We start from the raw sequence: 26,157 nt of genomic DNA on the forward strand, positions 1-26,157 counted from the left end.
CCGCAATGATATACTACGTGTGGACTACATAACGATAGTGTAATGTCTATCAAAACTTTTGAAAAGCAAACAGTACACTGAAAATCAGTGTCTTGTCAGTCACACTGTCAAGATATTACTGAGTGGGTGACCTTTTTTGGCAACTTAGTTTTTTTTTTGTGTATGTCTAATTGTCTATGTTGCCTGAATTTGTTGTTGCCAAAATAAAGTTATTTTCTTTCTTTCTTTCTTTCAGTAGCGAGCCACCACACATGTAAAGTTCAATTCACGATTAGGCTCCGTAGAGTATCTCTGGTGTTCACCTGATCAACTGCCCCGCTTATCAAGCATGTCTATTAATAAAACTGTGGAACTAGTATCGTGGAACCAATGGTAGGGCACAGAATGTAGGTCCAGCTCCTTTATCTAGGCTACATCCAGCAGTTCGGGCAGTAATATGAAAACTTGGAGCGGGCCGAGATTGCGCCCGCAGTGATATATTTCTTGCGTCCGCTCTTTGGATTTATAGCATCGAATATTTAAACGTTGTCAAATGGTTTTTATGTTGTAATTTTTTTTATTTTGGAGAAATTTTGTTAAAAAGTATTGGTTTGGTTAGTTTTTGAGTTAGGCAAAGTAGAGAGACAACATAGAAAACAGAACTTATTTCGTTGTTAGTGCCAACTGACAGTTACCGTTTATAGTGTGATCGAGCGCTTATAACGAGAAAATTAATTTAAGCACCTGAATTGCATTAAAAATTATAACCACTAAACATAACCTCATTTATAACTCGTTGATAAAATTGTTACTATCATTAACCCCTGTCTGAATCGGTCCCGAAGCCGCTTTTGCGAACCACTAGACCAGACAAACCGCCTAAACCAACGGCCTAACGTCGATGTTTTGATACGCCTAATGCATGATTCATTAACCGGTACACGTGCACTGAACAAAGGCTTACCTGTGGGCTTAACCATTACAACGCCACTAGCGTTAACTTGCAAATTCGCGGTATCCCGATCACTCGTCGATGTAAAATCGCCTGCAGACCAAACTGTAAATATTTGTTGCAAAACAACACCTATTTCAACTCCATAGATGCCATATTGTTTAGCTTCACGTGTCGTCCGTCATCCGTACATGATTGGTTAAATTACCCCGTACCACGAGACCGCGTATAAACTAACGATCATCATTCAATTTCTAGCTTTTTGACGTCGAAAAATAAACATTAATTATGATGTTAATATCTATCAACGAATCATGATAAATTTCTATGTCGTCCTGAAATAATGTAATGACTAAGGATATGTTTAAGACATGTACGAGTGCCTTGAAAATTTCCTAAATACCTTTTCATATTTTCAATTAGAGTCATGAATAAACCCAACTGCCAATTTCCCGTACCACGAGACAAAATAAAATTCTATTTGTCGCTTTAGTCATCGCCAATCTCATTTTAATGCGAGTTCGGAACTCTTTAAACTCGTAACTGGATTGAAGGTGCTTTATCGCCAACGAAGTTTCAGAGGAAAGATTCGATTCCAGTTCCAGGTATTTTTTTAAACTTAGACCATATTTTTCGATGGTGGTGGAAAAGTGACATTTTGAAATCTTGCAAAATATGTGATTGTATTTCCCAAAAAAATACCGGCAAACATTTTTGTTGCAAGATAGTACATTTTACTTGTGAATAAGATTAATAAATATTTAGTTCATAGAGATGAGGTAGATGCATGAACTACAGTTTATTGTGATATATAAAGTAGCCTCAACATGATCACAACTACTCTGCCAAAAGCGAAAGGACAGAAAAGAAGAAGAAAAAGTAGCGAGCATTTGTTTCATGTAGAGATAAACAAAACACTACAGATAAATGCTTGTCTAAAATGTTCAAAGGTAACCGAATTCTTGTTCAAATTTCGAACCGTCGTCATTGCACTCCAGCGCAAGTTGCAAATGTTTAACTTGCAATTGACAGCGCTAACTCGTTTACGCGAAAGGGGCGCCAATACTCGTGCAGTTTTGGAACTAAGTCGCTTTGCACCTGCAAGCCTGTGAACGTTGTAGGGTCCTACTTGTTTATTTGTTAGCGTTTGGCAGCCGACTTTTAGATTGGCCGAACATTGCAAAAAGGAGTAGGAATTTAGTAATTGTATGTTTTACTAGTGCTTATTTTGTCACTAGATATAATACATCAGTGTCATCCCTCATCTACTGGGCTTATTGGATAAGATTATTATTTACAATGGACCTCATTGCGTGAGACTTAAATATCTAAGCGAATTTGGTGTGAGAATAGATATTAAGAAACCTATTTAGGTACTTATTAAAATTGCTCGATTAAGCGTATAAACGGTAATCGATAAATCATTAAACTTGACATAATATCAAAGTAGATTACTTATCAGTTGTCATCTTAAGGATTTAGGATCTCTTCGGTTTAGGATTTAGGGAATCGGTATTGTAACACTTGGAAATTCTGAGTTTTATGTATCTGTTTATGTAATACATATCTATCAGTTATCTAGTCCCTCTACAAGAGAATCTAATGTAGCATGTGAAAAAAATGCTATTTATATTGTATCTCGAACTTTAAAAAGTAATATTGCTTTTTAAGTTTTTACCTTACAGGTGTGGGAAACCTTCACAATGACATTTTATTGCAAATCGAATAAAATTAGTGATAGAAAACTTTACTTTCACATACATCCACCCCTTAAGCACCTTGAACTCCTAAATAAACATGAGCCACTATATTCATGTAGCCACTAGTTGCCGAGCCCTGTTCTAACACGTTTAGAAGCCCAATCTTAACAGAAAGGGCCATACACACCTCATGAAAATGTATCAGAAAAATCAAGTAACCGCTTCCACGTCTCCAATTTGGACGTGTGGTCCAAGGTGATGTCTTAAGATGATACATATACATTCTTGACGTCAAAAGCCATAATTTACAAAGAATTTATGAACTTTGTTTAAATGTTAATTTAGAAATAATGATAAGTTGAAGATATACCTAAGACAATAAGTTTAGCATCTGCATCAAAAATTTTCACTGTTAGAGACGTGATGAATGAAACTAAACTACATCACTTTACTGCAAAATAACACCTAGAAACTTCATAACAAGCCACAAGGGTTCATTAAATATTAATAATGAAGTGCCTTAATTCTAAATTCAGCGTTTACCATTTATGTCTACTCGTACATTTGATTGCCGTGCCACTTTACCTGAAGTCGCCTAAACTGCCTTTTAAGAAACCAGTGATCGGAAGATCCCATTGAATTTAAAAATTATCTACATAGCAATATTTCATTAAGATCTCCAAAGAACCTTCCCGAAAGCCGCTTTTCCTTTGCACCACCCAAAGCCAGCATAAATATTCAGTGTGGGGGCGAAGATCTCTTATTAATGAAAAAGGGTCACGAGGTATTTTAATTCAACTACGTGTTGAGGATTTTAGGACTCTTGGCTGTGCGTGCACGAGAGCTGATGTTGCCAACTTGGAGATTTTTGTTTGCTGGCAACATTTTCTTAAGAGTTTTTTCTGGCAATTTCGAGAGATAAAAACGAATATTGATTATGAATAGTTAGATAAGTGAGGATGGATGGATGTTTGTTACTCCTTCAAATCACGCTACAAGTATTGGATGGATATTGATGCAGGCCTGTTCATCTCCGCGAGTTTACATCGAAAACAAAACACGCACGATGGCCCACCTACAGGATACTATTCGACAAGGCCTCACTAGAGATGGGTTTGTAGCCAGCTAGTTTGGATAATAACTGATTATTATCTATTAATAGCCATTATTAGCCATCCATTGGCTAGTAACCCTGCTATTAATAGTTTCTTACGTTTTTTCTTCCACCTTTAAAATCAAATATTACTCAAAGAAACAAAAAAGAACTAAAATATTAAAAAACATCAATGTAATTTATATAAACGACATTGTAGTTAAAAAATAATCTAAATATATAAAAGGAGAAACTGACTGACTTAGTGACAGATCAACGCACAGCCTAAACGGCTAAACGTAGGCACTTGAAATTTGGAAGGGACGTAGCTTAAATACCGTAGAGGTGCACTAAGAAAGGAATTACCGAAATTCCCAAGGGAACGGGAATTAGCGGGAAAAATCCTTTTGTATGAAAAATATAAACCGCTTAAGTCAGACGCTTGAAATTTGGCATGTAGGTACATTAGTAAACTTCAAGCTTAGTTACAACAAGGAATTCCCGAAATTCCCACGGGAACGGGAATTAGCGGGAAAATCCTTTTGTATGAAAAATCTAAACCGCTTAAGTCAGACGCTTGAAATTTGGCATGTAGGTACATTAGTAAACTTAAAGCTTAGTTACAACAAGGAATACCCGAAATTCCAACGGTAACGGGAATTAGCTGGAAAATCCTTTTGTATGAAAAAAGTAAACCGCTTAAGTTAGGCGCTTCAAATTTGGCATGTAGGTACCTTAGTAAACTTAAAGCTTAGTTACAACAAGGAATTCCCGAAATTACCACGGGAACGGGAATTAGCGGGAAACTCCTTTTGTATGAAAAATCTAAACCGCTTAAGTTAGACGCTTGAAATTTGGCATGGAGGTACCTTAGTAAACTTAAAGCTTAGTTACAACAGGATTTTCCAAAATTCCCACGGGAACGGGAGTTAGCGGGAAAACCCATTTGTATGAAAAAATCTAAACCGCGTAAGAAAGATGAAGGGGTAAAACGGGATCCACGCGTACGAAGTCGCGGGCGGCCGCTAGTACAGTATGAGTCTTGAGAAAGACTTCCGCCCGCGACTTCGTACGCGAGGATCCCGTTTTACCCCCTTCATCTATCTTACGCGGTTTAGATTTTTTCATACAAATGTTTTTTAACGCTAACTCCCGTTCCCGTGGGAATTTTGCAATATCCTGTTGTAACTAAGCTTTAAGTTTACTAAGGTACCTGCATGCCAAATTTCAAGCGTCTAACTTAAGCGGTTTAGATTTTTCATACAAAAGGATTTTCCCGATAATTCCCGTTGCCGTGGGAATTTCGGGAATTCCTTGTTGTACCTAAGCTTTCAGTTTACTAAGGTACCTACATGCCAAATTTCAAGCGTCTAACTTAAGCGGTTTAGATTTTTCATACCAAAGGATTTCCCGCTAATTCCCGTGCCCGTGGGAATTTCGGGAATTCCTTTCTTAGTGCACCTTTACGGTACCTAAGCTACGTCCCTTCCAAATTTCAAGTGCATACGTTTAGCCGTTTAGGCTGTGTGTTGATATGTCACTAAGTCAGTCAGTTTCTCCTTTTAACGTGGTTTAGATTTTTTCATACAAATGTTTTTTCCCGCTAACTCCCGTTCTCGTGGGAATTTTGCAATATCCTCTTGTAACTAAGCTTTGAGTTTACTAAGGTACCTGCATGCCAAATTTCAAGCGTCTATCTTACGTGGTTTAGATTTTTTCATACAACTGTTTTTTCCCGCTAACTCCCGTCCTCGTGGGAATTTTGCAATATCCTCTTGTAACTAAGCTTTGAGTTTACTAAGGTACCTGCATGCCAAATTCCAAGCGTCTATCTTACGTGGTTTAGATTTTTTCATACAAATGTTTTTCCCGCTAACTCCCGTTCCCGTGGGAATTTTGCAATATTCTCTTGTAACTAAGCTTTGAGTTTACTAAGGTACCTGCATGCCAAATTTCAAGCGTCTATCTTACATGGTTTAGATTTTTCATACAAAAGGATTTTCCCGCTAATTCCCGTGCCCGTGGGAATTTCGGGTATTCCTTTCTTAATGCACCTCTACGGTACCTAAGCTACGTCCCTTCCAAATTTCAAGTGCTAAATTTGTAAACTATGAAGGGATATGTTTAATCATTAGTATAACATTAATAGCAGGGTTACCATCTGAAATCGGCTATTATTGGCTATTAATGGCTAATAACTGCTTTTAATCCGTTATTAGCCAATTGCTATTAATCGGATTATTAGCACTTACCCATCTCTAGGCCTCACATACGAGCGAACATTGACTCACGCACGCGTATTCTTGTGTATGATGGAAGAAAATAAAGAAAATGGTGTACTAAATACTGTGTAGTATTTAACTGCCTAAATAATAATAAAAACACAGAATGTATTTTTTTAAGTTGCCTCAAGACACTGAGAGGTAAATAAGTAGTTAATATTATTCATGATAATTTGTATTTCTTCCGCCATTTTCCGCAGTTTGGCACCTCACGTCACATCATTTTACCGAAGTCAGCCCTATAGCTTCGGCGCAGTGCCGATCACTGACGTTTGTCAACAAAATGGTGCTTGACTCTTGAGACAGGCTAAATTACACCATATTGTTAATGACATTGAGCATACATTTTTTTAAATACCTTCGCGAAGTAAAACTTCTGTACGTAGTACCAGGCCTGTTCATCTCCGCGAGTTTACATCGAAAACAAAACACGCACGATTGCCCCCTACAAGAGTACTATTCGACAAGGCCTCACATACGAGCGAACATTGACTCACGCACGCGTATTCTTGTGTATGATGGAAAAAAATAAAGAAAATGGTGTACTAAATACTGTGCAGTATTTAACTGCCTAAATAATAATAAAAACACAGAATGTACTTTTTTAAGTTGCCTGAAGACACTGAGAGGTAAATAAGTAGTTAATATTATTCATGATAATTCATGCTAAATCATGTATTTCCTCCGCCATTTTCTGCAGATTGGCACCTCACGTCACATCATTTTACCGAAGTCAGCCCTATAGCTTCGGCGCAGTACCGATCACTGACGTTTGTCAACAAAACTTCTGACAAACTTGCTTGACTCTTGAGACAAGCTAAATTACACCATATTGTTAATGACATTGAGCATACATTTTTTTAAATACCTTCGCGAAGTAAAACTTCTGTACGTAGTACTTATTATTATTCTGTGGTAGTACTTATTATTATTCTGTGATTGATGTAACTTTACAATAATACAGGTGACCTATTCAGATTGTAAGGTGATTCTAAGGCTATATTTAGTTGGACTCCTTTTTACTCTACTCGAACGAAGTCGCGATAAAAGATGATAGACAGTTTATGAACTGTAAACTATGTCAACTATACAATATTTTTGTTGAAGTCTAAAAATTTATTTATTTGTATGGACTATTGAATAGTGCTTACAAACAATATATCCTCAATTACATAAGCTGCCACAGGGTCTAACTGGATCTTCTTCTGTATTCAGACTTCTGTATCATCAGGTGAGATACAGGCCAAGAGCTTCCTCGTTGTGGATAAAAAATAAATAAATAAATAAAAAACATACAATGAGAGTAGAAAATTAGAAGAATCGTCTGTTCAACTCAATACGTTTGTCTATGAGTTCCGCAAAGCCACTAATGCGCTTAAAGGAATTAGATAAAAACGCCAGCTGTAATCCGTTGATTGTGCCCGACACAATACACATTATCTTGACAATCCTCTTAGCAACATTATGTAACTACCTCCTTTATGTGGTTTGTTTTACCCAACGACAAATAATTGCGAGGTTTGAGGAAACACAACACGGAAGCTTCAGAAAGAAGTACTCCTATGTTTGGACAAAATAAGTCAATATTTTTTCTGTGTTATTCTGCAATTATCTGAATTATATTACAGGTTTAATTATTTATTTATATGTTTAGTTGCGGACATCCAAAAGGAGATTATTAAATTGTCAAAAGACAAAGTGGGCTGAGTGTGAGTATACATCAACGTCCTCACTAGTGAGCGCGTAAAAAATAACATTAAATGTGACGGATTGTACAGCGCCATAACTATAGTCTATCCAATATAGCTTGATTAGAATGACAGCTTTCAAACGAATGTGACTAGTGCTGGGTATGTTTCGTACGGTTCACATAGATGTATCGATAAGTTTTCGAAAAAATTATATTAAAAAATGCACCCAATTTTTCTTCATATCTTTATTCATAAAAATTAAAATTAAAATTTATATTTAAAGACAGTAAAATTTAAAATGCATGTCAAGGGTGTACAACCTAAGTCGTAGTCATCATCATCAGTGTTCTTCAGTGGTTTTTTCCTCTCGCTAGAGGGCGGTGGACATCTCTTCTAGAGCAACAATCAATCACCGGTAATTTTTTGGGTATTCATGCTATTTGATTTCCGATGTTTGCTTATTTAAGAATGAAATGTTTTATGGTTTTTAATAGTGAACATTTAGAAAAACGTATAACTTGACTTAAATATGTTAAAAAATTAGTTTTAATTTTAATATGACATTTGTCGATATGTCCCATCACTAACATTTTTGTAACTCGAGATAACCTTGTAGAGACGTCGTTAATAATCTAGCTTGATTTTTATGATTTCGAATTACTACTTATTGGTGTAATTTAACGCTGCATTTACACGAAATTAACATTTTTATTGGAAGCACTGTCGTCGAAACTATTGCTTGTAGGTCAGACGTGAATTATTTGACGTCCGCCAATATTTAGCTCTCATTGATCGCTACTACAAAGTTATGTCGTTACCTACTTTTGATGGCAGCTGTCATTCTAATCAAGCTATATTGGATAGACATAAACTAAAATTTACATACATTTTTTCTAACACGCTCACTAGTGAGGACGTTTGATGTAAACTCATTAGAAATGTATAAGTTAACTACAACTAGAGGTGTTTTGACAAGTACATAAACAAAACAACTATCATGATTTATCTATAACCAAGGAACGCTGAAAATGCTCAAGTTTATGTTACCTCAAAGCCACCTTATGTAACAGACACCTGAAAATTTATATCAAAGTCAACAAGACCCTGTCAGCCTTTGATCTCCCTCTTAACATTTCAAGGAACCCTTAAGGTCAGTGAGGTATTCAAACGATAAATTACACGGAACCAAACCAAAGCCAAGCTCTGGGGATCCGCAATTCGTAGGACTTAGTGACACAGTGCGATGCCCTTTAAGTACGTACCAACAATGCTTCGTAATTACTCAGCCGACGTTAAGGCCCAAATTCCGTGTTAAACGCCCCTAAGGGATACACACGATACTACATTATCACCCATTATCTTTGACCCCTCTAACAACATCAACGTCCACCCGAAAACCCTGGCAACCCATAGTTTCCAAGCGGCAGGGGAGGTCAACGCTCACTGGATAGACTTCACTAACAAAATCTTGGGACTAAGGTCTTACACAAATAATGCTACAGGACATTAGGATGAAGTGGGCGCATTGTTCTCGCGTCCCACTCTTAATCTTATTACAGCCTGTTAAGGTTGATAATCAGTTGAATGAGCCTTAATGGCGACGGGTAAATCAAATTGAAAGTTGTGTCGAATTTCCGTCTGTTGGAGGACTTAAGTTGTTTGTATTATTGAAATGACAGTTGCTAACAATCCCTGAAGTGGCTGTCGCGGGTGATTCATTAATGCGATCATTTTAAGCGTTTAGCAAATTACAATTTTGTTTACATTGCTCAGTAGGTCAGATAAATACAAAGCTATTAATGGAGATACAAACACTGAAACAGTAAACTTCTGACTTCTACTTATACACTGACCTTCAAATTGCTATACCTCTAGCCTTCATCCAGCATCCAGCATCCCTATCCTGCATCCAGCGCCTTCCTGCTACCTAGCAGGAAGGCGCTGGATGCAGGCCGCTACCAAGTTGGCGATGTGGAAATGATTGGGGGAAGCCTATGTTTAGTAGTGGACGTCCTGTTGCTGAAATGATGATGATGATAATGATAGAATGTGAGCTAAGAAATACCAAACGTGTACAACTTTTCTTAATTATCTTTGAAGTATTAATTCAAGTTAATTGTTATAATTATACTCGTATCAGTAGTTTATTATCTAGAAGTTTTGTACAAATAATTTTGTGAAAAATAACCCTCCTTCGCGCAGACGGGTAAAATTCAACAACATTTTTCAACAATGCCGTATCGTCGCAAATTCCTAACAATACATTTCGGATTCCAAATATAGTCGCAAAAACAACAAAGGGCTTCCAAACAAGCAGTCTGAAGAGTTTCTAAGTTGGTTCCAAAGCAAAGAAAAGCGTAAGACGGCCACTGGCCAACTTAGGAATCGGTGGCTCGCTTAGAATAGCTTACCGCAAACTTTTGTGGAAATTCCGCATTCAAATAAGGTTTCGGTGAAATAAGCTTTAAAAACAAGTGAAAATGAGACTCTTTTGAATTTGAAAATCAAAGCGAACTTTAGTTAGAATAACGACTTTTCTTAGATCTATGTAAAATGTTATATATCTAGAATTTGTTTGAACATCTAAAATTAGGTTACTTCTTTGAAAAAAACTTTCATAGGTTCGAACCGCATGAGGGTAGTTTAAGAGTCATATTCAAATCAAAAACACAATAGGTAGATAGGTATACTAGAACTCCAGCTGAATAATATTTATACTTAGTATTGTTTATTATTATTAAGACAAATTAATGTTTCTCTGTAAGTGATTGCATTGTAATCTTTTTGAGAAATAAATATCTTTAACCATACTTAGCTCTAAATATTAGCTCTCAAAACCTTACGACTCCATAACATTATCATCTCGAATCTCCAGAATATGCGCATCCACATTTCAAGAGCATCCGAGTGCACTCCATTCCGCAGAATGGACCACTAAACTATCCTCTAGCCTGCAAGGTATAGCATCCAATAATTCCATTCCACCAAAGCACCAATTATTCCTAAATTAACTTCTCTCCAACGATGCCCCGAGATTTTGCCAGTAAATTTCATCCTGGACAATAATCTGCCGAATGCATCGTCAGGCATAAAGACATCTACCACCATAACCTGACCCCTGCACCTTTGTGCGAACATCCAAAACTGGTATCTAACTCGTAACTCGATAAAATGATCAGGGGTCCAACTAAGCTGGCCGAGTTAGTCACAGGATTTCGATTCCACTATTAATATAGATTTCCGATTGGAACTAGGGGAGAGTGGGACATATTGGAAGGCTGCTTTGGTTCAAGTGGCCTTGTGATTCAATTTGCCGCTTGTTATGTAATCTTGATTAAACGGAATGAGTTTTCTTCAAGATAAAACATACATGATACATGACAATATCTGACTAACTGAATGTATATTCAGTTGTATGCTGTTACAATGACACTACAATTGCGCTGAACTATGCAGAATGTTCACACGAAAAAAAATATGATGAAAAATGACGTTTTAGAAGTTAATATTGTGTTTACCTGTTTCATGATATCTCAATTTTTTTATACTTTTTTAAGAAATTAGCATTTTGTAAGTACAAATTACTAATGATCCTGTTAACCCTCGTGGTAAGCTAAATATGCTTGTTACGAGTGGGTTCACCACAAGGGGATCGAATCCGCGTTCCTTGGATCACGAATCTTCGGATAGGTACTTTAGCACTGCTTTAGACGGTACTTCAATTTACGATTTTACAAGCTAGTGACAATGAAAAGGTCATAACTAACTACGTAGACTTTTTTATATTTCTTAGAACTTATAAGTTAATAACATCGTATTAATATTAATCTCACAGCAGACAAACTTCTATAATACCCAACCTTACCTGTCCTCCAAATTTCTAAGAGCTCTTGATTTTTCTTGCAAGTAAATAAGCCAGAGGTTCTGAAGTACGTACTCCACAATAACGAAGACTGGTTTTTTCCAGGAATATAATAAATATGAGAAGATAGCAAAATAATTAAGATCGCGGCTTTCCTTATATTTTATGAGGCTTATTGAGATAGGAAAAAATATTAAGTTTCTAAGAAGCTCCGAAAATCTTAATAGTGAGGAAGAAAATAATAAGTTATTGTATGGTACAGGCGACAGCAGATTTTTGTTGAAAAATAGCACTTAATGCAACTAAATAAGATGACACAGTTTTTATCTTTAGTAATATTTTGAGTAATCTATCAAAAGATTGAAAGCTACAGACTACATTATGAAGGCCGAGAGACCCGGAACTAATTAAGAAGATGATTAATGAGAGTAAAAGATAATAATTATACATATTTATGAAAAATAATGTATTTTGTATAAGCAACTGCTTTTTAAAAACACATCAGTCATCTATCGTTACACTAAAGTATACTGACTCTGAATTACAGACTATAAATTTGAATGTATGGAATAATGGAAATAAACTTGTAGGCAGTGTCACTAGGTGGACCGACGACCTGGTGAAAGTCGCGGGAAGCACCTGGATTAGATAAGAGCAAAACAGGACCGGTCGTAGAAATCATTGAGAAAGGCTTTTTTTTACCAGTAGTAAATGTTATTTCAAACGAAAATACAAACTAACGTTATTTTTATTTAAAAAACTAAGGCCCAGAACAGACGGTGAAACGCAACTGCAACGAAACTGCAACTGCTAGTTACTTTTGAGTTGCATCTAAGTTTCTGCCATAGCGACCGTTGAGAGACCACACATGACGCAACCAGTTTGAAACTTTCAGTTTCAGTTTCATTCATCAGAATCATCAGAAAGTTGCAGTTTCGTTGCAGTTGCGTTTCACCGTCTGTTCTGGGCCTTAAAGAATCAACACTTTATTTTTAAGGATGTATTTACCTTTCCTTTCCATCATGGAAAAAGGCACAAGCCGTACAAATCCAACTCCAAAAATACAACCATTTATTTCCCCACATACAGGTGTCCAGACCAAACGTAGCCCAGATAAAACCTTGTAAAATCTAGCTCAAACTTTTCCCCACTCATCTATGCATCACGAGAACGTGTGAATTCCTTAGGAGCTCGTAAGAGAGCGCTGAGCGGCCGTAACAGTAAACTGTCCTGAGGGAGACTGGGGATTTACGGCCACGACTGGAGCTCGACTGCTTATTTATCTATGCTAAGGTGAGACGTTTCCATTGCGATTTGTAAAACAAATTCTTGCTCTGTGGCCTGAGAGACTTGTTGACTCTGACATCTGTCAAAGGCGGCTTAAAGTGGCAAAGATGTTGTAGTAGTTTAATAAATCTACTAAACTAATTAAATAACTTAACAGCTAAGGTGAGACGTTTCCACTGCGATTTGTAAAACAAATTCTTGCTCTGTGGCCTGAGACTTGTTGACTCTTTTTAAACGTCAGCTGTCAAAGGCGGCTTAACCTTTAACCAGTGACACGTAGTCTCACAGGCGTCTCATGTTTTTCAAATTCTTAGAATTGACCACTTCCCCTCGCTTGCAGCGACCCAGCGTCTTAGTAGCTTTTATTTTAGTGCTAAAACGACCACAGAAGAAGGCAGACGTGTTATCGGTTGTTTTGCACGTAAGTTATACGAATTAGAAAATCGATCGTAGCCTGTGAGGCTACATGTCCCTAGTTGTCATACAAAAACTTTTACACTCTACTTTTTATTTTAAGTGCAAAATGGCAGAAAAGACTAGGAAATGATAACTCCAGCCCACGAATTCATCAAATAATAAAATATTACGAACGGTCAGTCAATCGTTTGAACCTTTTGAACCTCGTCAAGGTTCAAACGATGGACCGTCTGTTCCATTCTGAAACAAGTCAAGCCAAGCAAAGGGCATGCAGTATTTGTCTGCCTAAACTACACAAAATGACAGTGTACACAGCGGACAGTGGCGGCGTAAGGGGGGGGGGGGGGGGGGGGTCCGCCCCGGGTGCCAAGCATCAGGGGGTGACAACGGAGTGACAACTCAGTCGCGAAGATTAGTGCCCACAGGTGCATCTGCATGACAAGGACGTCGCGCATCTGATATGTCATGATAAGGGGGTGCATGCGATTGGTATCATCTCATCATAATAATAAAGCTCATGACTTAGTACTAAAATCTTTCGGCTTCAAATCGGTAACCCGAAAATTCTGGGGGACACCAGACCATTCTGGGGTGCCTTAGCCCCCCGCAATATGAACATCCAACTTATGGTCTTATGAGGGGTGAGGAGGGGGGGAAGGGGTCGCCCCGGGTGCCAGGCCATGCTACGCCGCCACAGTACACTTGTGTTGGGGTGTTGCAATCCCATATGTTTGCAATGTTCTCGCCTTTTCTGCAAAAATTGCCATTGATTTTATGCCAAATTGAGCGGGTGTCAGAATTTTTATTTTCAGTTTTCAGAAGTGGCTTTTATGTTTTTTCGGTTTCTGTATTATTAGATTTTTAGTAAAAAGTATTAAATTTGACATAGAATTTATATAAAGTCTATTAAAATGCTAAAAAAGAACCTCATATCAATTGAGGCTGAAATTTACCACTAATTGGTAATTATAGTTTTTTTCTATGTAATTATAAAAAAAATGATTGAATTCATTTACATTTGTTTTATTGACATACCAATAGTTAAATACAAATACAATTTTAAAGTAATCCACATGCAATTTTGTCAATTTTTTGATTTCGAAGTAGTAGCCTGTGAGACGTCATGTCCCTTATAGTGTTATAAAATAGTCATGTCACTGGTTAAAGGTTAAAGAGGCAAAGATGTTGTAATGGTCGATTGCTTACTAAACTAAATAACTTATCAGCTGAAAAAATTGTACAAGAGGAAAATTGGTATGCGCCATAGCACAGAATAATAATAAGTACTGCCATAGTAATAAAGTTTAAGGTTGTTTAATTGTTTCTTTTAAAACTATTTCACATAAATAAATTGATGTTACGGCATGTTAACCTCTCAGCCCCAAGCGGTAGCCGGCTACTGCGTAACAATTAATTATCTATTGTGTCTGGATTCGCGGAGCTTGAAGGATTAAAGAAAATTGATGAAAATTTAAATAGATGAAACACCTAAGCAAAAAAATGTCTATTTAATAAATCGTTGTAAAAACAAATACGATGCAATCAAAGTCATAGTTAATTTAAAGTATTGATTTGTTAGCATTTAGTACATTGATAAACACAAATACCATTATTTTGCCTATTCGTAGTTCATTGAATCCACTGATAATAATAATATGACTGTTGTAATTAATTAAATAATTATCTGAATTTAATGACCTACTATTGTTGTCGTACTATTATTGTATCATGGTTCATATATGTAACTCTATTGATTTAACGGAATCAAAAATAAGGTATGGGGATTTGCAACTAAGCCACTCTTATAGTAGTCCAAACGAACAAAATTTTAATGGCCATTACAACGCAGTTTCATAATAAATTCTATTTCATAGTAACAGCAAATTGAAACAGATTATGCAGCTGCGAATTAACCAAATATACGATCGGAAAATTCAGTCAATAATTTCCACGGCAGTTCATAAATAACGTCAAAAACAAGAACAATAAAATGCAACATAAATTGCGAGCTTCCGCTTCAGTATTGCAAACCAAATATTTACAGGAGCTTATAACAGTGATTCTTATTGTAATGATAATAAAGTTCAAATTGCAGCCAGGATTATTGTTGACTGCACTCCAGGACCGCCGGGTGACCGTATTTAAGTCCAGGTCCCCACTGTGGTAAAACCATAAAGTAAATAACATAACAACACTAGCACAATCAGATAAGTGGGGGACTGGCTTAGAAATAAAGGCTGTGGTTTGGATTCTAGCGATGGGTTTTAGGAGACTTATTGCTATATTATTTCATCAGTTCGACATTATAGATTTACTAATTTTGCCAATGCTTTTTCTGTCTCTCAGTTTACTTAACAAATTCTCGCTCAAACCGCTAATAATTTTTATTAATTGTACAAGAGATCACAAATCATGAAGATCGCATGCTAACGAAATTAAGGGTGGGATCTTGTCAGGTTTGTTTCTGACCCAATGGTCAGATCAAGGCAATCCTAGGAACTAAAACCTTTTGTACCCTGTTTTATGTGCAATAAATTAATAGACAGACGGCGAACAAAAGTTTAATACCTAGTAAGTAGATAAAGGCACATAAGAAAAATCGCGTCTAAAGAAAATTAGAGCCAGAACGTTTCAAGAGTTTCGGAAACAAGACAAAAATAAATTAATTAGGAAAATCGAGAACAGTCTCACATTTTTGATACATTAAAAACACAAAGCTCTGTTTCTAAAAACAAGAAACTTTCTGCTAATTCCACGTTCCAGGTTTTACACCAGAAAAAGATGAGCCTGGAATTTGCGTCCAATTAAGATGTGGACATTTCGGAGCGTTGAACTTTCAATGTGGAATTTCGAATCGATGGAAAAAGAGGAATAACATGAATAGACTGGGATGATTAACGGTCTGCGGTCTGGGAAAGTACCCTTTCTTGAAATACCTTTTGTTGAGGTCGAAGGTGATAATGACTTTTGTAGACAGATGGGACAGATGTTCTTTTGAATTTAAATATCGTTTTGGTTTTTAATTTTTACGTTTTCTAACTTTTTATCCTCACATTTAACTACGAGTTTAAAATGGTAGGTAGTAATTTGAACTTCAGATAGTAGCTCAATCAACAATCTATCAAGCTCAATGAAATGCAAATGTTCAAGTTGATAATCAAATCAAATGCTAAACATTTACTTTATCTATTTATTTTAAAAGTTCCATAGTTGACTTTAAAGACGATTTTTTCAATCGTCGTATGTCTTTTTAACTTTTCTCAGACTGATATTGTCAATGTGCCAAACTTATTCTTGAGTAGGTTAACCGACGACTGAAAATCAGTGTATTTTTTATTTCAGTGAAATCAGTATTTACAAAGTGACAAAGGATTCCGATTCCAAGTTGCAAGTGCGACGTATCCACATTCCAAACAATGGCTACAACGTCACTTTGTTTGCCCCAGCAATCGCTCTCAGTGGAGCCCCAGCCGGAAGGCATTAGGGGACCGCTGGTAAGAAAATCTTTATTAATAGAGGTAGACGACAGGACGCAAGTGCAGGATTTCGGAAGATTGAATGGCAGTGAGGACGACTCGATCAAATAAACCTACAAACGGCAGACCCGGGGGTGACTACAGAGGTATAATTACAGGTATACAGCTGAGATTTTCCCTCTTTTAATGGTGATTATCTTTTGTATTTAGAAATACTGTCATCCTTGCAGTGGAGGCATCGCTTTTATTTCATGTTACCTAAACATGTATTTTTCAATTTAATACCAAATACCTTCCAATAAATGGCCTATTTTCTTATTGAAACAACTGACACTAAGATTAGCAAATTGTGTTTCTGACGATCTTCTGTATTGCTTGGAATAAGGTGTTCATAAGTTCTCAGATAATGCCCAGTAAATCTACACATTATTTGCACGTTGCTAATTGTAAAAAATGTAATTTTTACATCTCTAATAGTGAGTTTAGAAACGTATTAAGAACTGAACTTAATGGTTTTCGGCCTGAATAAATGCTGTTCAAACATTCATAACACACCACAAAAAGTCAAATCCATAACGGGTCACTCAAATCCTCGAGGCCTAATCTCAAGACTAGGGAAGAACGCATATGCGGCTTCTAGTTTCACAGGATTACGTCGTGAAAAATTCCAACCATGATCCACCTAGCCGAGTTCGTTCCAAGACATATCTCAGCCATTCCATGGAATTACTGGGGTGTTCTTTTGTCCTCGCCCTTGAGTGGAATCCGAGTAGCTTTTAGATGTAGCGTTATTCGTGTTTTTGAACCTAATTTAAAAAAAAATCCAAAGTAGAAATTTTTTAGTTTTAGTCTTAATGCTAACTAGACAATAATTATTATCACAATATTAAAGACTTGTGTAAGTATGAATTTTGCAGCTTTTTCAGGGTTATTATTAGGTTTATGTGACAGCGTTCATAATAATTCTTTTTGATTCAAGTTATTGATTATCTCTACGTGAATAATTTTCACTGATTGATTTTGGATTTTCTAGCAGATTAAGTATATCCTTATTAACAAAATCTTTACCCCGTGTAAAGAAACAAAGAAAATTTAATCCCCATGCATGTTCCCGCCCAATATCCGTTCCAACCCCACCACACAGACACCAATTACACAAAAATTTGGGCCCCAAAACGGGCATAATTATTGTAAAAGTTGGCGGGTTCCGTCCAATGGGCGAATAGGTTAAATGACAAACAGGGCCGAGTCACACTCGTGCGTGTGAGATCTCTATAAATTCGGAAAATTGTAGGCCGGCTGGGCCCGCGCGATGTCGTAACTAAAAGGAAAGAGCTAGTTCTTAGGATAATTGGTTCTGTAGAGCTGAAATTAATGATCATTTTCCAGGTGAGATTATGAATGATTGACCTGCGAAAAATTACAGTGAGTAGGTACCGTTGTTTGTTTGAAGCATTATCACGTCGCAACTCTAAAATTGAGATCGAGGATTTTTTTCGTATATTTAGCCCATGACCTAAACTGAGGACTAAATAGGGCAGAAAAGTGAGAGAGAATGTAAATTTAGACGATTACTGATGTATTCTATTCTATACAGCCATCCAGCCTCCTAGACTACTCGTATGCATTGCAATAAGATCACTAGGTTGATCGTTAAAGAAACACAAATATTCTATATTTCCCAACCAACTGTCAAAAAAATCAAAACATTTATTTTCCACCAGAACCCCAAAACCTCCGATTAGGTCTGGGCCGCGCCGCCGAAGTTTTTCTCATTACGGGCAAATTAAATTGAGTCAGTGTGTACAGTTCCCTTGCTCTCTGAACTATGTCAAGGATTTTAAAGTTAGACGTGCCGCGAAATGACTTATTTTCAGGATTTAAATTTCCATTTTATGGACTAGCTTTGAAAACAGATTATTGAAATGGTTAAATCGTTAGCGTTTGTATTACCTTTGCCTTTGATATTGGGTCGTGCTGATACAAAAGCGAAAACGTGAAGACACTTTCTTGAGTTTTGTAGAATGAAGTGTACTTTTGGTTTAAATCTTACCTTATGTAAAATTGTAATGAGTTGTGATGCAGTTAATTTACACCTATACAGGGTGGTAAAGGTCGCGGGAAGAGCCTGGATGCGGGCAGCGCAGGACCTTTCATTATGGAAAACCTTGGGGGAGGTCTTTGTCCAGCAGTGGACGTCATTTGGCTGAAACACACATTGATTTCGTAAAAAGTATTAACATTTTTTTAATAAGCTCTAAAGAACAATTTAACATACTACTTTATCTTAAATATTTTTAAATGGCAGACAGGTAATAGATCCAACCTACACGACAATTTCAGTGAAGGAGTCTAGCAAGTTTGAACCTTTGTTGTTCAAAAGTATTAAAATTCACTGAACCAAACTTAATTTTGCTGTAGCTACTGCTGTACCAGTTATAGTTCAAATTCAAACAACAAACTGAAAGCGTTTGTTTGCTCGCGATTGGCTCAGCAAAGTTTGCGAAAGCTCAACTATTGGGCACACACATAAAACCCAAATGACTGCTACAATATTTGTTACATAGTGTAGTGTATAGACATTTATAGTTGTGAATAAGTATGCTATGACCTTAACTCTGTCGTCTCGAGAAGCACGCGCGCGGGGTCGCGGGGCGGGAGGGAGCTGTGAGGCAGACCTACCGACCGCCGTAAGGGAAGACGCGTTGTTGCTTGCTGCGAGCCGATATCCGTGTTATCAGTGTTGCTTGGTGTTATTGGTTCGACTTACCAATTCAACATAACATACAATAGTGTACACTACATATGGCGACGAGGTAAACTGTGAGTTTTAAGGATTTTTTTATACATTTAATAACAAAACAAAATGGAGGAAAAAGTTTTACAAATAAACAAATTTAACTAGGAACACGATTTTAATCGTTGGTAAAGCAAAGTTATTACTAAGTAAGTAACTAGGTACCCTTTGGGTTTCGTCACAAATCTTATTTCGTAGTTAAATACCGTGACCGGCGAGTAACCGGCGTAACCTACAAGTTAACTTGTGCCTACCTACTTGAGTTCGAGTCTCAGTAATTACTAAACATAAACATGAAATTTTGCGGATTTCTAGCTGCCTTGTTTTATGTGACCGGTTATTGGCAGTCTGCGGGGATTATTTGATCCCCAAATACCAATAAATAAAATACATAACCTATAACTGCAAAAGAAAGTTAATAAGTAAAACGAATCTCAAGAGATTCACGAATTACCTACCTACCTACCTAGGTAATTTAGATTCCTATAAAATTTTTACTCTGCTACTAGGAAGGTTAATTTCAGTGTAATGTAAATATGTATGTGATGAAATATACAAAGTTAAAACTGTAACAAATTATTTAATTTGAATTTTAAATTTTTGTCTAAGCCTATAATAATAGTAATAATTTATGTCTTCAGTCAAATAATGAAGTCACAAGAAGAAACATTTTTATAATGGAATTATTGGAATTATTGATGTTCAATTGCCGGATGTCAATAGAATCAGTTCAAATAGTATGTAAATTATTCAAGAATGTCACATGTTGTGACATTCACAGTAACAAATAAATTTATTTACAGTTGATTAAGGTTAAAATAAAAACAATAAAATAAATGACATATTGTCAATAAATATAAATCCCGTTTACTTTAATTAAATTTAAAAAAAAAAAATTCCTTATCTAACGGCACACAGATCAGTTAGTCTTTAAGTACTAATAATAATACTTACTTACCTACTTTAAATAAAGTGTATGTTTATTGTTATTATAGTTACCTAATGTTGAAAAAAAAATTATTTTTGACTTAGAAAGAAGGAATTGAAAATGTTGAAACTGATTTGATTTGATTTGAAAATTATTTCCGGTATCCATTTGGCTTTGAGTTGTGTAGGTATTCCTTACTTCGCATTCTAAGTAACTGTGGTTTCTATTAGTTTATTTCAGGAGAGTGACATACCTCAATACTTGTCAACCAAACCATACATACCTACTTCCAATACGGTTATTATTGTTTATGAAATAAAGGAACTAGGACTATGGCTAATAAAATAATTAATGTTCTTCGATAATTACAGGAAGTAGGTATTGTGCGGTGAGTAGGTAATGTGGTGAGAGAGTTATTTATGACTTAAGCATTAAATTGCGCATAGAGAGTTATTTATAACTTAAGCATTAAATTGCGAGCAGAGAGTTATTTATAACTTAAGCATTAAATTGCGAGCAGAGAGTTATTTATAACTTAAGCATTAAATTGCGAGTGGAGAGTTATTTATAACTTAAGCATTAAATTGCGAGTGGAGAGTTATTTATAACTTAAGCATTAAATTGCGAGCAGAGAGTTATTTATAACTTAAGCATTAAATTGCGAGTGGAGAGTTATTTATAACTTAAGCATTAAATTGCGAGTGGAGAGTTATTTATAACTTAAGCATTAAATTGCGAGTGGAGAGTTATTTATAACTTAAGCATTAAATTGCGAGTGGAGAGTTATTTATAACTTAAGCATTAAATTGCGAGCGGAGAGTTATTTATAACTTAAGCATTAAATTGCGACTGTGCATTAAATTGCGACTATGCATTAAATTGCGGAAAAAAAAAGCTTATAACCAACATTGTCAACAGGTACCTCCAATGGCACAGTACACCTTAGAGAAGTTTGAATGTGAAGGAGAAGTTGGTTCAGTCTCTGTCCGTTGGGAAAGATGGAAGAGAAGTCTGAACATTTACCTCGAGGCGGCAGGCATAGACACCGAGACAAAGAAAAGAGCCAGTCTTTTACACTTCGGTGGTACAGAGTTACAAGAAATCTTCTACAACATCCCGGGAGCTAATGCAACTGAAGGCGAACTTTTTAACATCGCGATTGAAAAATTGGACAACTACTTCGCGCCTAAGCAGAGCAAAGTGTATGAGCGACATCTGTTTCGTCTCCTAAAACAGGAACAGGATGAGAAATTTGAAAAATTTCTTGTCAGACTTCGACTTCAGGCCAAGAAGTGTCAGTTTGAGGATAAAGAAGACGAGCATATCATAGACCAAATTGCTGAAAAGGGCAAGACAGAAGAACTCCGAAAGAAGATACTGAAAACAGGGGACAAGATCACGTTGGATGAAATAGTTGCAGAAGCGAATGCATTGGAAGCCATAGATCGTCAATTAGGAAACTTTGGTAGGAAACCGGTAGAAAGCGAGTCAATCAATAAAGTAAGTACAGAGAGATGGAAAGAGAAGCCACCCAGAACTATTTGTAGCAGATGTGGAAGTACTAGACATATGGCCCGTGACAACATCTGCCCGGCAATAGGAAAGGCTTGCCTTAAATGCGGAATATTAGGACACTTCAAAAATCAGTGCCGGACGAGAACAACTCAGAAGAGGAAAATGGAAAGAGAGGCATCAGCGAACAGCCAGGGAATAAAGAAGAAAAGCAGGACAACAAATAACATCGAAGAAACTGCAAACATAAGCACGGATGAAAGAAAAGTTGACTACATTTTCAATATTGAGAACGACGTAAAAGCCAAGTGTAACATAGGTGGAAGCAACGTAGAGATGTTGATAGATTCCGGCTGCAAGCACAATCTTATAACGGACAGAACCTGGGAAAGAATGAAGAAAGATAACGCCCAAGTCACCAACCAAGATCCGAATCCTGAGAAAACGTTCGTAGCTTATGGGAGTGCCACACCGCTTAAGCTTTTAGGATCATTCAAAGCTACGATAAAACTTTCCGGAACATCACAGGACAGCACAACATTCTACGTGATCGAAAACGGCACACGGGACCTACTTGGACGTGAGACGGCAACCGCTTTGGGAGTACTCCAAATCAATTTGGATATCAACCAGGTTGAAATTGAGGCGTTTCCCAAATTCAAAGACGTCTTAGTTACCATCCCGATTGACGATTCAGTGAAACCCGTTGCTCAGCCGTATCGGAGGATTCCCATCCCTCTCGAAGAAAAAGTAGAGAGGAAACTTGAAGAACTACTGAAAAGGGACATTATTGAAGTTGTGAAAGGGCCTTCTAACTGGATCTCGCCTATAGTTCCTGTGCTTAAAGACGGAGGGGACATCCGATTATGTGTCGATATGCGCCGAGCAAATGCGGCCATACAACGTGAAAACCATCCACTGCCAACGATGGAAGAACTGTTGCCAAAAGTTCGAGAAGCCAAAATATTTAGTAAACTGGACATACGAGACGCGTTTCATCATATCGAGCTTCACCCTGATTCAAGACATATAACGACCTTCATTACTAGCAAGGGATTGTATCAATACAAGAGGATGATGTTCGGTATCTCGTGTGCGCCGGAGATTTTCCAGAAAACACTAGAACGAATCCTTTTGGGTTGCGAAGGAGTCATCAACTTTATAGATGATATCCTAACGTTTGGCAAAGACGCAAAAGAGCACGAATTAAGGCTTAAAAAAGTTATGACAGTATTAAAGGAAAATAACGTGATGTTGAGAGACGACAAATGCATTTTTGGAATACAGAAAGTTCACTTCCTAGGACATGAACTGTCGGAACAGGGAGTTAAACCACTAGATAAGTATATCTTGGCTATAAAAGGATTCAGAGCCCCGACTAATGTCGCTGAATTGCAGAGCTTTATGGGTTTAGTAAACTATGTGGGAAAATGGATACCTCATTTAGCAACAGTCACAGAACCCCTCAAACAACTGCTACGCAAAAGAACCGGAAGAAACACGGACATTCAAGAGGACTGGGGAGACGCCCAAAAGAAAGCATTTAATGATTTGAAAGCGGCGCTAATGAAGGTACCAAAATTAGGTTATTACAACCCAAATGATAAGACTGTGGTGATTGCAGATGCAAGCCCAGTGGGTCTGGGTGCAGTACTGGTGCAGATCAATAAGAACGGACCGAGAATTATTGCATTTGGCAATAAAACCCTCAGCAGCTGCGAGCGTCGTTACTGCCAAACAGAAAAAGAGGCCTTAGCCCTAGTTTGGGCAGTCGAACATTTCAACATGTTCCTGTATAGCAAGATGTTCGATCTAGTAACGGACCATAAGCCTTTGGAGGTAATATTTGGTCCAAAGGCAAAACCGTGCGCTCGCATTGAAAGGTGGGTGTTAAGACTACAATCCTACAACTTCAAGGTGAAATATAGCCCGGGGAAGACCAATATAGCCGATCCACTATCGAGACTCTGTGAAGTGGCAACAAACCCGACGGCTATATTTGGAGACTATGTTCAGGCGGTTACCGAATCTGCGCGACCAGTAGCCATCCCATTGCAAGATATTACTGAAAGTTCCCTTGGAGATGCAGAGATACAGAAGGTCAAAGAGGGCCTTTACGATGGAAACTGGGATGAAACAGTTAAAGCCTATAAACTTTTCCAGAACGAATTATGCTTCCATGGCGATATCCTCCTCAGGGGGACGAAAATTGTAATCCCAACCAAATTACGCAGAAGAGTTCTGGAAGCTGCGCATGAAGGCCACCCAGGGATAGTCGCGATGAAGGGCAGATTGAGGACCAAGGTATGGTGGCCTAAGTGCGACAAAGATGCTGAGAACATATGCAAAGCCTGTAAAGGATGCATCTTGGTCTCTGCACCCAGCGCCCCAAATCCATTAAAAAGAAGAGACTTACCCTCCGAACCGTGGGTTGACATAGCAATTGACCTCATGGGCCCCTTGCCTAGTGGAGATTATATCCTGGTTGTTGTGGATTATTACACCCGATATAAAGAGGTAAAAACATGCAGGACCATAACAAGCTCTGAAATAATCGGAATGCTTAAAGATATTTTTAGCAGGCTTGGCAATCCGGTCTCCCTTACAGCAGACAACGGGAGACAATTTTCCAGCGAAGACTTTAAGAGGTTCTGTGCAGAGAGGAACATACGGCTTTATAATACCATTCCCTACTGGCCACAACAGAATGGAGAGGTGGAGCGCCAGAATAGGGACATTCTCAAACGCCTCAAAATTTCTCAAGTGCAAAAAAAGAACTGGAAGGAGGCTCTTCTTGAGTACATGGCGATGTACAACAGTACACCTCACACAGTTACAGGAAAAACACCTGCGGAACTGTTCTTTAGACGACAATTTAGAGACAAGCTGCCTATGATTCAAGACATGACGCATTCCTCGGCGGACCTTGAAATGAGGGATAGAGATAAAGAACTAAAAGAAAAAGGGAAGGAATATGCGGACATGAAGAGGAGAGCTACTGGTTGTGAATTGGAAGTTGGAGATAAGGTATATGTCAAAAATATGACTAAACAAAACAAGTTGAGCTTGAACTACGAACCCGAGACACATACCGTCGAAGAGAACAAAGGAGGAGACGTAAGTCTCCGGAACGATGAAACTGGTCAGCGGATCAGACGAAACGTCGTACACCTCAAACGTGTGGAAGGACAATGGAAGGTGTTAGATGAGGAGAATAATGCCAGTGATGCTCAGACAAATGATAGTGGCGATGTAAATCAATCACAACTCGGGTGGATAAACTGAGGGATGATAATGAGGAATAATGGGAGATTAAATATAATTGGAATAAGGACTTTCTGATTGTACTTGGTAATGATGATGATGCATAGATACTTATGGAAAATGAAAATGTTCATCTAATGACAATACAGTTTGGTGATTATTATGAATGTATTTCATTTGTACGTTAACCTTATCCCTGGCCCTTAACTTGTCATTTTCATTAGGTATAATTATTTTATGAAAAACAATAACAAGGGAGGGATGTAGTGTATAGACATTTATAGTTGTGAATAAGTATGCTATGACCTTAACTCTGTCGTCTCGAGAAGCACGCGCGCGGGGTCGCGGGGCGGGAGGGAGCTGTGAGGCAGACCTACCGACCGCCGTAAGGGAAGACGCGTTGTTGCTTGCTGCGAGCCGATATCCGTGTTATCAGTGTTGCTTGGTGTTATTGGTTCGACTTACCAATTCAACATAACATACAATAGTGTACACTACACATAGTAAACCCGAAGTTAGAGCAAGCAAATAACTTAGAAGTTAGAACTAACCCTAGTTCTATTTGATTTTGTGTAGGTACCTAAGGAATGAGTTGGAAATATTATTTTGGAACAAAAGTAAGAAAGTACTTGTATTTTACATGTAGACAAAGATGGTCACTATTAGGATTTATGTTATTATTTGGTTATGCTATGCGCTATGGTGACACCAAATAACAATCGAACCTATTTGTAAGCAACTTTTCGTACCAATGCTCCAACCTCTTATTTTACACCAGGTATTGAGTAGACAACAGTGCAACAGTGTGTTTAAAATCAGTGTTAAAGCTTGGTGCATGTCAAATAAACATTGTGCCATCTTCTGTATTTGTAATACGAGCTACTTAGCAACAAAATTGTACTCTGTGCTGTCAAGTG

The 26,157-nt window shown here is 37.4% G+C and overlaps 2 protein-coding genes across 2 annotated transcripts in view; one reads left to right on the forward strand and one right to left on the reverse strand.

Annotated features, from left to right (window-relative positions):
- LOC135078176 (uncharacterized protein CG43867-like) overlaps window positions 1-26,157 on the reverse strand; it is a 409,623-nt gene that overhangs the window by 201,406 nt on the left and 182,060 nt on the right. The gene's annotated exons all lie outside the window — the stretch shown is intronic.
- LOC135078270 (uncharacterized protein K02A2.6-like) lies at window positions 19,417-25,261 on the forward strand. The gene is made up of 2 exons (XM_063972868.1): window positions 19,417-19,562; window positions 21,383-25,261. The coding sequence occupies exon 2, from the start codon at window positions 21,392-21,394 to the stop codon at window positions 25,259-25,261; it is 3,870 nt and encodes a 1,289-aa protein (XP_063828938.1). The 5' UTR covers window positions 19,417-19,562; window positions 21,383-21,391.

This window comes from Ostrinia nubilalis, chromosome 14 (genome assembly GCF_963855985.1).
Source record: "Ostrinia nubilalis chromosome 14, ilOstNubi1.1, whole genome shotgun sequence".
Classification (NCBI taxonomy): Eukaryota; Metazoa; Arthropoda; class Insecta; order Lepidoptera; family Crambidae; genus Ostrinia; species Ostrinia nubilalis.

What these genes read in the sequence shown, in the direction of transcription:
- LOC135078270 (XM_063972868.1), top strand. Translation starts at nt 21,392, where the DNA reads ATGGCACAGTACACCTTAGAGAAGTTTGAATGTGAAGGAGAAGTTGGT.